Below are 15048 nucleotides of genomic sequence, written 5' to 3'. Positions count from 1 at the left end.
ATTAAAAAGGCAAAAAAACGTAATAAAAGTACCATTGTGTGCTATATTCCAAGTCTTTTGAAGCCATTATTGACATCAGTTATGCCAAAACTTAAGAATGTGATGCCATTTTCACGACTCAAACGTGAAATAAAATGTGGAAAATCGAGTCTTTTATGATGTTTTTTCATCCATTTGTGGAGTTTGTGATGGCTGAACTATTGTATGGAATAGCTGCGTAAAGATATACTTCTTTATATACTTTGATGAAAGATAAAGTCATGTGAATTTGGAACAAAATGGAGGTGAGTAAGTACCACAATTTTCAGATTTGGGTGAAGTATTCCTTCATTTTGGCTTACATTTGTACTGTTTTTTCATTTCAGTTTAATTATTTGTATTTGTAAATGAAAACAGGCCAGTAACTGAATTCAAAACTGGTTTATTGAATGGTTGCTGGATTTTGTTTGCCCCGACTACTTTGTGCCCTTTTATTCAGATATATATTTATTTAAAATATGTTCCAAATAAATTGAGGAGCAAAATCACCCTTTTAATTATTCAGCCAATCTGGTAGGAAGTAGTATATGATCATGCCTGATGGCCATCCCTGCCCCGGTACACACTGCAATCCAATAGGGTCAAGCTGACATTTGATACCAATAGAAAGTCATATTTAATAATGGATGATTGAAGCTCATCCTTTGAAACTGAATAAGAAATAACAACCATTTGGAACATATAGGAAGGTATCACTTTACCTAAGGTGCTTGAAATAAATGTAATGTTTTATGTTATCATGTAATCCTCTGGTAAGGTTGTGTCCAATAGATGTTTGTTAAATGGTCAGTATATGCAATTAGCCCTTGAAATGCATTTTGACTAACATATTAATGAGTCATTATGATGTTAAATTAATTGCATCTTACATTCATAAAGCATTCAATGCACCTTGGTAGGATACCAATGTCTGTAAATACTCTGCATGATATATAGTTCTGTGTTGTGAAGCTTTGACTGCACAACAAGAACATACATTGTGCAACAATGGTGTATATTTTGCAGAAAATCACACACAACAAATTGACATTATATGTGCATATACAATTAGTAACAGACAGTCCATGTTTGAAGATATATACACAGATATTTATTTGTAAGCAAAAAGATTTGGGGGCGCATTTCACTTTGAGTGTTGTAAAGAATATTTGTATGTATCTGACTGTGTGATGGCAATAATAATGAACAAAGTAATGTTGTTTCCTAATTGACATAATAATGCAGAACAGAGAATCTCCAATCGTTATTTAAATAATAATTTACATGATGTTCTTTGCTTGCGTTCTTTTTATTTAATAAAAGTCTCCAGCCACAAATGTTGCCAATCTTCTTTAAAAGTGAAAAAAAATAAAACTGGCTTATTCGCTTTATTTGAATGTTCGCCAATACTTGGAGAAACTCCTTTTCTAAAAGCATTATACTGGCATCAAGAATTTTTATTTTTAAATAATCCATCAGTGAGTCCAAGGCGGTGTATCCCTCATGGGATAGTAAAGTGTTCATCATATGCACACTTAAGAATCTCGCCGGAAGAAGTAGGTCATCCGGGTACCTTTTGTCTACTCTTTTATGGGTACTGTGAATTCAGACATACTCTTGTCACATCCTGTTTTTCACCTACTATATCGTAGGAAAGTATGCAATTTCGGATGCAGTTCAAGTGGATAGATCCCTGAAAGTTGATGCTTCCAAAACCACACAAAACGAACACGACAGTAATCCATTTCGGTCTGTGTGTTTTTTTGAAAAATGACTGTGCAGGTGAGCTTAGTATTGTGATGTTCAGGCTCAGGATGAAAAGTCAATACTGAATAGTGCTTTTCATTGCCAGAAACTCCAGAAGCTCTAGGTCTAATTTCATCAGGCTCAATCCCTGTCCAAACAATATCTGCTAAGGGATTCATGCAATCTCCTGGAACTTTGCAGGATATCTCTGCCTTCTCTCCCGCTGTGAGTTGTGGGACGTTTATAGTTGGTTTCTGGTTGAGCTCTAAAAACAATGATTTACTGGAGTCAGAAATGCTATAAATTAATCTGGATGTGTGTGCAACTTTCTGTGTTAAAACTACATACAAACACACAACCAACCTTTTACAGTAATTTTTACTGTTTGAGGAAAGATATACACTTTTCCTTGTCCCCATTCCAGTTTCAATCTGTATTCACCATCAGATTCACCCTGAACCAAGTTTTTTAGCATAAAGCTGCACTCTCTCTCATTGCCAAACGATGGTCTACTAATGTTAAAACAAGGAACTTCAACAGTTGGGTTTTGTGGATCTCCTTTGAACCAGGTTCTTCTAATGGGTTCTGGGACACTTTGAGGGACAGTGAAAAAACAGAATACATTGATGCACAAACCAGCCTCTCCAGTGAAGTTGTCTTCTACGCTAATGGAGAAGTTAGTCGGTTCATCAGGGTCTGAAATGAAAAACCAAAATCAAAGCAAGAGATCAGGCAGACTGTGGACTTAAATTTAATAATTGTCTTCTACATTGTCTAAATATATTTTAAATGTATCAGTGAAAAGCATCATAGCAAAGAAAATAGACAAAAAAAAAATTTCTAGAACTGTTAAAATGATGTTGAAATAAATGATCACTTACCCAATATTTTAAGAGCTCATAAAACCTGATGTGACAGCAATATTAATTGCGATCAGATTGGTGCTGTTTTTCTTGATCTTGATCTGTCTCCAGTTTCAGCAGCGGTGATGTCTATTGTTGCACAATACTTGCGTTACACCGTCTATCCTTAACTGTAAAACACTAAACGAACACAGTTTTTAACGGCATGAAATGTATTGAAACACAAGACCTTTGAATACAATCACAACTTTTAATTAAAATGAAAGTCTTAACAAAGATTACAAATCTTTTCTAAAACATATTGCTGAAGTAAAAAGGACATAGCCTAAAACAACTGTTAAATTTGCGATTTTAGGACATTAGCACCGTAGCACGTGCTAAAATACATGCTGTTTCACATTATGCTAATGTGTAAGAAGGGCCACTTGATGTGTAAACTGAACAAAAAGCTTTCTTTCAACTGTAATGTGTTTATCAAACCACTAAGATCTCTCTGAAGACATTTTAACAGTCTCATACACAGATTCCTCTCTCTTCATTGAAGTCATACATTGTCATAATTTGGTTCCTTATGTTTTTCTCTCCTTCTGTCAAAATGGTAATGGTAGAATGTGTGGCATCAGTGACTACTTTAACACTAAATGGCCAGCCAACATAATTTTCTTGAGTTTATGAAGTTCTTACCGTAGGATGACATTCAAACAGGAAATGAAGATGACATTTACAACAACTGAAAGGGTAAAAAATATCCAAGGGGTGGACAAACTCCAACTTACTAAAACAGGAGAAAAATGAGAGAAGAATAAAGGAAATTTCATATAAGAAGCGAACTTCAGAATTCATACAGATGTTTGACATATGGGCAACTATGGCATGCAACGACCTCGTCTAGGGTGAGGCCGCAACATAAACTGGAATTGGCAACAAAAGATCCTTTGTACACTTTTTTTTTACAGAACCACGAGTGAAAGCACAACTTCAGGGGTGAGCAAAGGCCAAAACAACAAACAAACTCCTAACAGAAAAACTTTCCTAACATAAATTGTGTTAAAAGCTTCGAGTAGTGAACCGTTTTTCGGCACAATTTGATGAAAGCCTCAAACGCTCCAGAAAGCCTCAGTTTCCGATCACTACAAAATATACAAAAAGGAAAAGAGATTGACAGCCACTTATCAACTCAAAACAAAAATGTACACTGCACACAACAGATAGATCAACAGACAAGCTAGCAGTTGCAACACACTGTAGCAAAGACAGATCATGCTTGCAGGTTGTGTACAGGCAACTAGGGGATTTACAGTTAAAGTCCCTGTAAAGGCAATTCTAAAAAAAAATTCTAAACACATTATAAATGTTAAAGGGCCCTTAAATAGAAATGTCTTAGAAATGTATTTCTAAATCATATTACAAAGACTGTGAATGTGAACTGTGAAGTACTGAATTGTGGAGTTAGACCGTTAAACAGTTTTTCACCATTGCTGTGTTCCGGATTTTTTGGGCAGGGCTAAAACGGGGGCTCGATGACGCAGTGGAGCCCCTGAGCTCCTGGACACGCCCCTACTTGATGACGCACTGGAGCCCATTCACAACAGTTTGCAATTCTTTATTTTTTTTATCATTCAAATTTGGCTGGGTGGCTAATAACACATTTTTCTTTGGTGTGACAAACTCAGAACACATACTTAATTTTGACTTTACAGGGACTTTAAAGACCCAAGGACCAGATATGATTAATTAAGACCAGGAGTTAGAAGTGCAATTAATTTAAGACAAGAGTCAGAATAATAATAAATTAAAGACAATTTTTACTGAAGATGAATGAGGCATTTATAGAGCTTTTCATATGTACTACTGTACACCCAAAGCGCTTTACAATCATGTCGGGGTCTTTCCTCAACCACCACCAGTGTACAGCATCCGCTTGGATGACGTGACAGCAGCCACAGTACAACTATTATACGATTATAATCACTCATTAGATATACATTGAAGCAGCAGTGGATTCCAGAATCCACTCCTTCACAACATTCCGGTTTGACATGCATCAAAGATAAGGCATTAGGTGCAACATTAAGTTTGTCTTTTTAGCGCAATTTTCCACCGGACAAAATTGCTATTGTTAACTCATGATTTCTGTTCTGTCTGTGCGCACCAATCTTGCACTTCTATCTACTCCTCAACCAGACCACCTAGAGACTTCGGGTTTTCGGCATTATGTTAAGGAAGGTCTAATCTCGGGAACGCACAAAAAAAATCCAGGAAAAGATTTACTATCTCTTAGTGTTGTGATCCCATGACGTCAGAAAATTGCGCTAAAACACTCACTGAGTTTTTATTACTTGTTTAATACTCAACGACGAAATCAAATTTGTGTAGGAGAAGAGCCTAACGAATTAGACGGCTGGTTGTGCTGGTGGAAATTAATCACCCACTGCAATGCTGAATGGTCTGTAACAATGGTGAACAATTTCAGTTCCAGATAGTGTTGCCACTGTTCTAAAGCCCAGACCACCAGGGCATTATTTTTCAGTGGTGGAATAATGAGTTTCGGCTTTGTTCAAGTCTTGACCACTGTCACTGTCATCTGTATATACCACAAATGGGCGTTTAAGATCAGGATGACCCAGGATGGGTGGAGAAATCAGACGGGCTTTTAACTGATTGAAAGCTTGATGGCACTGTGAGGTCTACTCAAACTTGTGTCCTTTTTCTTCAGTGCATTGATGGGTTTAGCAATTTGAGAGAAATGAGGAACAATGTTGAACCTCCTTCAGATTCTTAGGCACAGGATAAGATCTGATAGCTTCCACTTTCCTGGGATCTGCTGAAATACTTTTAAGGCTCACCACATGTCTAAGAAAGGTTAATTCTTGAAGACAGAATTTGCTCTTTTTCAGGTTGATGATAAACCCTGCTGACTGTAGATGGGAAAGGATGATTCGAAGATCATGGAAGTGCTGAGTAAGAGAGGGTGAGTATATAATGATATCGTCAATATATACGAAGCACATCTTTCCTCTTAACTCTCCCAAGACAGTCTCCATCAGCCTCTGGAACGTTGCAGGAACATTCTTTTAATCCAAAAGGCACAACATTAAACTCATACAGACCTGAGGAAGTGATGAAGGCCGTTTTCAACTTGCTCTTTGGGTCCATCATTACCTGCCAGTCACCACTATTTAAATCAATGGTGGAGAATATGTCTCCACCTGGGAGGGACTCCAGGATTTCTGTGATGTTCGGTAAAGGATATACATCCCTCTCTGTGATGGCATTAACCTTACGGTAATCGACACAAAATCTTAAGCTCCCATCTTTTTTGGGGACCAGCACAACAGGTGATGCCCAGGCAGAATGTGATGGTTACACAATGCCCTTTTCCAACATTTCTTTAAACTGTTCTCTGACAACAGCTTGTTTTTCAGGTGTTACACATTTTTCTCCTTTGTTTAATGGGGTACAGGATGAGTGGTGTAGAGACGATGCTGAAGAACAGTTGTCCTTCCAAGCTGGCCTGGTGAGGACAAACTTTTGTATAGGATGATAGAAGGTGCAATAACTGTTGTTTTCCTACTGGTGGTAAGAGTGCCTTCAATACTGCAGCAGCTATCAAGGTTTGGTTATCCACGGTACTTAGTGATCAGTATCTAAAGTGTCTGGTTTGAACTTTTGATGTGTGGTCTCTTTTTCAGATGATGGGGTTTTCCAACTGCAACTGGCTTGTCCCAGTGGGAAAGGATACTCTTCGTTGGGAGTTGACTTGAATGAATATTTCCTGTCAGCTACATTTATCTGCAGTCCACTGGAAAAAAAATGAAGTCCAAACCTAAGACTAGAGAGTACGCCAGGACTTTGGAGGTGAGGATGACAGCACGTATGGAAAAGACTTTGTTGTGAAGTGTCCAGGGGTGGAGGTTGTCATGGGGACTGAGTATAACTTGCTCCCGTATCTACGAAGGCCTTTCCTTTCCAGGCTCCAATATTAATGCAAACAAATAACTGTTGAGGTATGGGAACAAACTTGTTGGAGGCAGTGGAGGTAAACGTTTCAAACTTGGATGATGTCTTTGAGGGAACTGTTGCAGACATAGCATTGTTAGAAGGCGGAACTCCTGACTTCTGAGGTTGGATGGAACGCTTACTTCCAGTGAAAGGAGGGTGACTGGAAGAATATGTGGACTGAAGGGTGGAATACAGTTCACAATTTCCAGGTGGATGTTGTCCTTTGCATCTCCAACACTGGACTGGAGGTTTTCCAGCAAATCGATTAGAGGTGGGTCTTTGCAGTGTGGGTTGAGTTAAGCGTCCTTTGTAGTGTAACAGTTGTGCATGATATTTTTTCAGCTGAAGTTCCAGTTACACCAACTCTACTATGTTTACTCAGCTGCGAAGTTGACTTGTGAGGTAAGGTTTGATTTTCTTGAGAATAATAAGTCCCTTAAAGTCTTTTTTTTTCTTTTCTTTTTTTTTCAAGTCCCTGTTCGGGTGCCACTTCTGTAATGGTGGTGACACCCAGGTATGCAATTTTAACTACAATTAACTTATATGTATATTTTAGTTACTATGTACAGGCGCCAGACAGAAATAACTTTCAAATTTGATAATTTTTCCAGATAAACTCTAAAAACCATCAATAACATACAATAAAAAAATAAAAATGAAAAAATCAAAAGGTATTTCTCAATTTCCAAAAATGTAATGACTACGTAGATTGATTATGAATGAAGTCTGAATTTTACCATATGTCATGCTGATGTATTTGTGAGGATTATCGTTGTAATATACCCAGAAAATTAAGAGTAGTTTACTGCTGTTTCCTCCATTCTGCAAAGAGATGATTGAAATGCAGAGCAGTTTGCTCATAAACAATTTACATAGGGTCAATTTGATTCATGCAGTTCTCTTGAGTGTTCAATTTCTAGATAAGACCAGATGGCTTTTTGGATGGCTGCCTCAACGTGCAACAAGTGAGGGAGAGAGATGCAAAGACGAGGCATTGGTTGATGTGCCTTCAGCTCACCCACAAAAGTGGAAGTTGACACTTCTGAGGCCGGCATGGAGAAAGACTTGAGTTACTGCAGAGATGATAAAGAAAGCAAGCTGCCATGAGAGGCAGAGAGACAATTGCACCCTGAGTCAAACTCTTATGCCTAGATCCTTAAATGCCATCACAGATGCCATGCCAATGCAATGGGTGGAGAGATTAAAATAGTCAAACATATTATTATTACTATATTAGCCCTTTCACACAGCGCTTTGAACCCGGGAAAGTGCCTTCTGTGTGAACGCAAACACGACCCGGGATTGATGCCGGGATCGATGCCGGGTTGGGGACCTAGTAACATTGCCGTGTTCAGTCCCGGTCCGCGCGCTGTCTGAACAAAAGCCGTAATAATGCCGTGTCGTAGTGATGACGCTGAAGCGCGGGATCGTTCGCCAGCTGTGAAACGGTACGTAATGCGCAAGTTTAATCAAATTAAATCAGAGAAAAAAATGCAGAAGCGTGGTTTCTCGAGAGAGAAATCGCAGCTCATAAGCAAACTTAAGACGCTGCTGAGACATTACAAGTCACATCGATGTCACGTGTCTTTAGGGGAGAGTGGGGTGAGTTGTGCCAGTTTTTACTCAAAGTGACTTTAAAGTGAGGCCATGGCAGTAATGCCTTCAACTTAAGGATGTACATATATTTCAGGATGTGGTGCATCCCTGAGAAGAATAACTTTGGATCTGAAATAAATTGTTTCAGAAATATAGCTCTTGGAAAAAAAGTGGTCTCATGGCACAACTTGCCCCTGGTGCGGGGGAAGTTGTGCCTTTGGGGGAATACATTGGGGGTAAATTGTGCCAGTGATTTCTGAAGTAAAACAGAACATTTTAATGTTATGAACCATACTGCTATATGAAAGCAAGATAAATTCAATACAAAATTACTAATTTAAGGTTTATTTAGATATTGTCACCCTGGAATACCAGTCATATACCAGTCATGCGTTTTTCCTACTATGGTCAATTGCATAGGGATTTTGTATTGAACATAACTCTGGATCACAGTGTCATAGAGACAAGGGGGCGGGCTCATTTTACTCAGATGACCAATAAGTCTCTCAGGATCATTGTGAAGCTATCAAGCTACGCCCTAGCAACCATTCAGAGCACCATAGCAACACAATAGATGATATTTGTGAATCATTTCAGGCAAAAGGGCTTTGGCAATAGATGCCTGTTGACATAGCGCTGTCTGTCAATTATTTAACATATAAGAATAAAGTGACTAGGCTAATTTCTAAACATACTATTGTGACATAGGCCACTTAAAACGGAATAAAACTTCTCTTTAATAACATAGTGCAAACTCAAAACTGAAATCAGTGTTAGCTAAATTAAACAAATAGCAGGCAGGCCTATGTCAAACAATGATGAGGCATGCCCATCTCCTCACTTCTCAAGATTATCCCCTGTGAGTATGTAGGTCTAGGTGGTCTGGATCTGGCACAACTTAACCCAGGCCCTTTGGCACAAATCACCCCGGACCCACAGTTTTAAAAACTAGCATGATCCAGCAGTTAAGAGCTAACATCATGCTAACTGTATAGACTCATTGTGTAGCCTACTAAAGCACTAAAACATGTGTGAAATGTTTTCAAACTTGTCTATAATTGTTCAGACACTACAATCAAAAAACCTTAAAGGGGGGGTGAAATGCTCATTTTCACTCAATCTCCTGTTAATCTTGAGTACCTATAGAGTAGTATTGCATCGTTCATATCTCCAAAAAGTCTTTAGTTTTATTATTTATAAGTGAAAGATAGACTGTACCGAGTCTTTCCGGAAAAAACCGAGCGGCTGGGGGCGGGCCGTGTGGGCGATGTGCTAAAGCTGTGCTAACGCGCCGAGCTAGTAACGTTAACAACACACAGAGACATTTGTTCAACAGTTTTACTCACCGCCTGCGGTTCCAACGCACGACTGCGGACCTTTATCATTGTGACTGCTCGATCCTTAAGCATTAGACGATCTGCAAATCCGTGATCTGGGCTTTGTTTATAAAACAATCATCGTCGAAATGCAGGGAAACAGTCTTGCTCAACTCGTTTTTACCCCGAAAAACAAACTGCATCCACTATTCCCTTAACGCTGGGTTCTTTGGGAATCTGTGCAGGTTTGTCTTGCCCTGGCAACCAAAAACCCACTTCTTTGGTGACACTGACTTCCCTAAAGCCGAGCAGAGCGCTTAGATGAGGTACTGCTTTCGCTCTCTTGCTCTGGTGTACGAGTGCGCGCGCGCCCGCGATCTTACCGGAGAAGTGCCCTTAGGACCCGTATAAGGAAATTCCGTTACATCTGACGTCACACATGCCCATACTCGAAAAAAACTTTCCGAAACTTGTGACAAACCGGAAGGACAATTTTTGGCACAGAAATACTCCTTCAAACGTACAATTTAATTTTTGAAACTTTGTCCATGTTTAGCATGGGAATCCAACTCTTTAACAGTGTAAAAAACTCAGTATGCATGAAATAGCATTTCACCCCCCCTTTAATCATAGAAATTTTACTTTGAAAGGGAAAAAACATTTTTTTGCACTAAAATATGCTTAACTCTCATGCCATGTGTCTCTCTTCTTTGGAGGACGAGTAAAAGTGATTGCTTTTCAAAATTATGTGGTCACATGACCAATTTCTTCTATGGTTTTCCAGAAACAAGGGTGGAACTACTTCCCCCCCCTGGCACAAATCACCCCACTCTCCCCTACGGGATTTTTACGGGTTGTGTGTGAACGCACTCTCTGATTCCGGAAAATAACTGGCAGTGTGAATGAATCAAACGAACCCGGGTCAAATCCCGGGTCACTTTATCCGTGTATTTTCCGGAATATCTGTGTGAAAGGGGCTATATTTAGCTGACTGATGATATAAGCAAGGTACGGAGACGTCCATCTCTTTCTTCATGTTCAGGTACTGCATATTCAGTAATCACACAGACTATTGTAAATTTTGTTGATTTGCAATATTAACTTGCACAGTTCTTTTGTATTTTGTTAGACTAACAATGCTCTATTTACATTCTTTCGATAGGCACCAAATTAAGTGTTTGTGTTTGAAGACACCAAGTCAAATAAATAATTTTGCTAAAAAAGCTATACCTAAATTCACTAAGGTCCCCCAGATTATGCCCAATAAATAACACCCATGGATGAATTTGGTTAGGTATCCTGGCCTGGCCTCATCACACTCATAGAAGACTGTGTATGTGCAAAATAGTGAATTGCTGTGTTCATCTTCACTTGTTTTTTATCTAACATTTGAGTTGATACTTTAAAAAGAGGTAAAAAGAAATCTACATGTATAATAAAATGAAGTAAGAGGAATGCTAATTTGTATATTCAATCAGTATTGAAAGTCTTTGTTCTATAATAAATGAATATGCATAACAAGGAGAGTATATAAACTGTGTTTCTGATCAATAAACTTTAACCCTCATACTTGCCTCGGGTCATTTTGACCTGGAAATTTTGTTTGAAAATGTTTTAAAAATGCAGTGTTCATCGGAGGGGTCCATGACCCTAGGACTTGTGTCGCACTTGAACCACGAATATACAAAAAAATTTGAGGTTTTGTGGTAGAAATTAAAAAAAGTAACAAATCCTTCCCTCGCGGGTCAATTTGATCCCCATAGGAATTAATGGAATGCGAGGAATGCTTCAGTACACAGAAAAACCTAAAAATGCTCAAAATTTAAACAAAAAATTTCAAAAACATGCATTCAAAAAAATTGAAAATATATTGTCAAAATGAAATAAAATAAGCTTTCTTAATTTTCGGCTGAAAACGTTGGCTCTGCATATCTGGAGAAAGTATTTAAACATGAATAGGATCTAAAAATGAAATTGGTTTGTCCTTAACATTTGCATTTATCTCACAGATTGAAAAGCACCCTTTCGATTAAGATCATGGGACATCTTAATATTACTGTCTAACATTGCGAAAAGCGAACTGACAAACAGATTCAAAGAGGAAATTTCAAAGTAGACCTGAGAGAATCAGCCAAAATACTCTTTTACAGTTTGAGTTTTGTCAAACTTTTTATCTTAAAGATAATTTTCATGCTGTATTGAAACAATCAAAAGAAAATGAAAGACATTTGACTACAATCACAGTTTTTATTTATTAAAATATCTTAAAATAAGGATTAAAAAACTCTTCTAAAACACTGATAATGATACACAGATTGTGAAACTGCTTTTCCAAAAGCATTTTGCTGGCATAAGTGACACAAATAAATGCCATTAAATTTGTAACTTAAAAATGTGTAAGAAAAGCCACTTGGTGTATAAATGCTGTAATGTGTTTATCAAACCACTAAGATCTCTCTGAAGACATTTTAACTGTCTCATACACAGATTCCTCTCTCTTCATTGAAGTCATGTAGACATGGTTGTCATCATTTGGTTCCTTATGTTTTTCTCTCCTTCTGTCAAAATGGTAATGGTAGAATGTGTGGCATTAGTGACTAATACAAACATTTAACACTAAATGGCCAGCCAACTGAATTTTCTTGAGTTTATGAAGTTCTTACCGTAGGATGACAGTCAAACAGGAAATGAAGATGACATTTACAACAACTGAAAGGGTAAAAAATATCCAAGGGGTGGACAAACTCCAACTTACTATAAAACATGAGAAAAATGAGAGAAGAATAAAGGAAATTTCATACAAGAAGCCAACTTCAGAACGATAGTTAATTCATACAGATGTTTGTCACTATGGCAGAAATTGTCAAATGTTTGTAAAACGCATGATTTTGTCCTGCCTACCTTTGGGTTTCTCAGCATGATTGTGCACTTGGATTTCCACTTCTGCCATACCAATGAGATTCTTACTGACACATTCAATGGTAGCTTTGAGGTTCCTGAAACTAGCAATGGAGATGGTGATGATGCTGCTGGTGTTCGTTGCTGAAGCAGAACTGTAATATTCACCGTCCAGAATCGTCCAGTGTATCTGGGGTAATGGCACACCACTGCTGACACACATGCAGATCAATTCATCACCCTCCACCAAACAACAGGAGCTATTCAGGATTTCAGGGGCATCTGAAGAAAAATTATAACAAGTTTATTAAAAAAAATGGTCTTCATCACCTTACTTAAAATGTGAAATTATGATGTGTTATAAGTGAAATGCTACATACGTCTTACTTTAAGGATCACAGTACTTTCGGTCTGTGTGTTTTTTTGAAAAATGACTGTGCAGGTGAGCTTAGTATTGTGATGTTCAGGCTCAGGATGAAAAGTCAATACTGAATAGTGCTTTTCATTGCCAGAAACTCCAGAAGCTCTAGGTCTAATTTCATCAGGCTCAATCCCTGTCCAAACAATATCTGCTAAGGGATTCATGCAATCTCCTGGAACTTTGCAGGATATCTCTGCCTTCTCTCCCGCTGTGAGTTGTGGGACATTTATAGTTGGTTTCTGGTTGAGCTCTAAAAACAATGATTTACTGGAGTCAGAAATGCTATAAATTAATCTGGATGTGTGTGCAACTTTCTCTGTTAAAAATGCATAAATACAAACACACAACCAACCTTTTACAGTAATTTTTACTGTTTGAGGAAAGATATACACTTTTCTTTGTCCCCATTCCAGTTTCAATCTGTATTCACCATCAGATTCACCCTGAACCAAGTTTTTTAGCATAAAGCTGCACTCTCTCTCATTGCCAAACGATGGTCTACTAATGTTAAAACAAGGAACTTCAACAGTTGGGTTTTGTGGATCTCCTTTGAACCAGGTTCTTCTAATGGGTTCTGGGACACTTTGAGGGACAGTGAAAAAACAGAATACATTGATGCACAAACCAGCCTCTCCAGTGAAGTTGTCTTCTACTCTGATGGAGAAGTTAGTCAGTTCATCAGGGCCTGAAATGAAAAACCAAAATAAAAAAAACTTTCGCAATACTGTAGTTTTATTAAATGTAATATTTTCAAGTGTATTTTCATTTTTTTTTACAACATGGTATTAAAATCAATGGCTCATATCAAAGAGACAAACATCATTTTTAAATTATTGACATTATTAATTGATTATTTTGTTTTTCACTTATTACACCCAGTTATATTTCTTAAACTGGAAAAACAGAACAAGTCATAAATAAATATCTGTAAAAGTCATAGAAGTGCAGCAGATGATGGGGGTTTCAGACACTTGACAAGTTCAGAAAACTGTAAAACAATATAGTCAAAATATATGGTGATTCTTAATATTTGAAATGTTTTCATGACTAAAAAGTCAAAAGAAAATATACTTGTTCTCTATAAATCGAGTAATAAAACCATGATGAAATTACAATACACAAGTTAACACTCACCAAAACCACAACAGTCTGTCATTTGAGCGACCGTTAAGATGAACAGCAATGTTTGCAGCATCTCAGACTAATATAATGAGAGAAATATGGAAATCATGTCTGTTTAAAGCACAACTATGACAATAATAAAAATACAGTCATATTTGACATTATTAGTTACAAAGAAGACACAACAACAGCATTTTCAAAACTGTTAAAATGGTCGCTTACCTAATATTTGAAGAGCTGATGTGACAGCACTTTTTCTTCAGATCTGTTTCATGCTTTTTACTTGGTCTGACTGATTTATCATTACCATAGAGATGTGTGTACTTGATACCCCTCCCATGATGATGAAATTATTTTCTAGAAAACTGATAATTTTTTTATACCTTATTATTTGTTCATTTCTGTATAATGAATTATGAGGATTCAATTCATGTTTTAACTTGGGATCATCTTTTTTATTTCTATCTATAAATTACAGAAACGTCTGTCGCCAGCTCCCTGAATCGTCGCGCTTATTCATTTGTGGATGTTAACTGAATCTGTAAGTCACCTACGCTGTTTACTTCTGTATATTATATCTATCTATAAATTACGGGAACGTCTTTCTGTGTGTGTGTGTGTGTGTGTGTGTGTGTGTGTTATTCGCATATCTCTCGAACCGTTAGTCCGATGGATTTCAAACTTGACAGGTGTCTTTCTACGGGCATGAGTAAGTACAGTGCCAAGTTTGACATTGTTTGGATTAGAAATGCAAAAGATATTGTTAAATATATATCAGTAAATATATCAGTAATCACTCCCCCTCTCACACTGACACTGAGTGAGCACAGCTGGCCACTCCCCCTCTCACACTGACACTGAGTGAGCACAGCTGGCCACTCCCCCTCTCACACTGACACTGAGTGAGCACAGCTGGCCACTCCCCCTCTCACACTGACACTGAGTGAGCACAGCTGGCCACTCCCCCTCTCACACTGACACTGAGTGAGCACAGCTGGCCACTCCCCCTCTCACACTGACACTGAGTGAGCACAGCTGGCCACTCCCCCTCTCACACTGACACTGA

General features: G+C 38.0%; 1 protein-coding gene across 1 annotated transcript; it reads right to left on the bottom strand.

Moving 5' to 3' along the window:
* Positions 1 to 11775: 11775 nt before the first annotated feature.
* LOC307167132 (sialic acid-binding Ig-like lectin 10) lies at positions 11776 to 14298 on the bottom strand. The gene is made up of 7 exons (XM_079886073.1): positions 14205 to 14298; positions 13995 to 14061; positions 13213 to 13545; positions 12820 to 13110; positions 12443 to 12721; positions 12205 to 12295; positions 11776 to 12099 (listed from the first exon to the last, which is right to left on the bottom strand). Exons 2-7 carry the CDS (start codon positions 14053 to 14055, stop codon positions 11988 to 11990), a joined length of 1167 nt encoding a protein of 388 aa, XP_079742199.1. The 5' UTR covers positions 14056 to 14061; positions 14205 to 14298; the 3' UTR covers positions 11776 to 11987.
* Positions 14299 to 15048: the final 750 nt, after the last annotated feature.

The sequence above is a fragment of the Squalius cephalus genome (genome assembly GCF_949319135.1).
Source record: "Squalius cephalus genome assembly, chromosome: 11".
In the NCBI taxonomy this organism is placed as follows: domain Eukaryota; kingdom Metazoa; phylum Chordata; class Actinopteri; order Cypriniformes; family Leuciscidae; genus Squalius; species Squalius cephalus.
The sequence above is the reverse complement of the archived record's forward strand: the minus strand, read 5'-3'. Positions and strand labels throughout refer to the sequence as shown.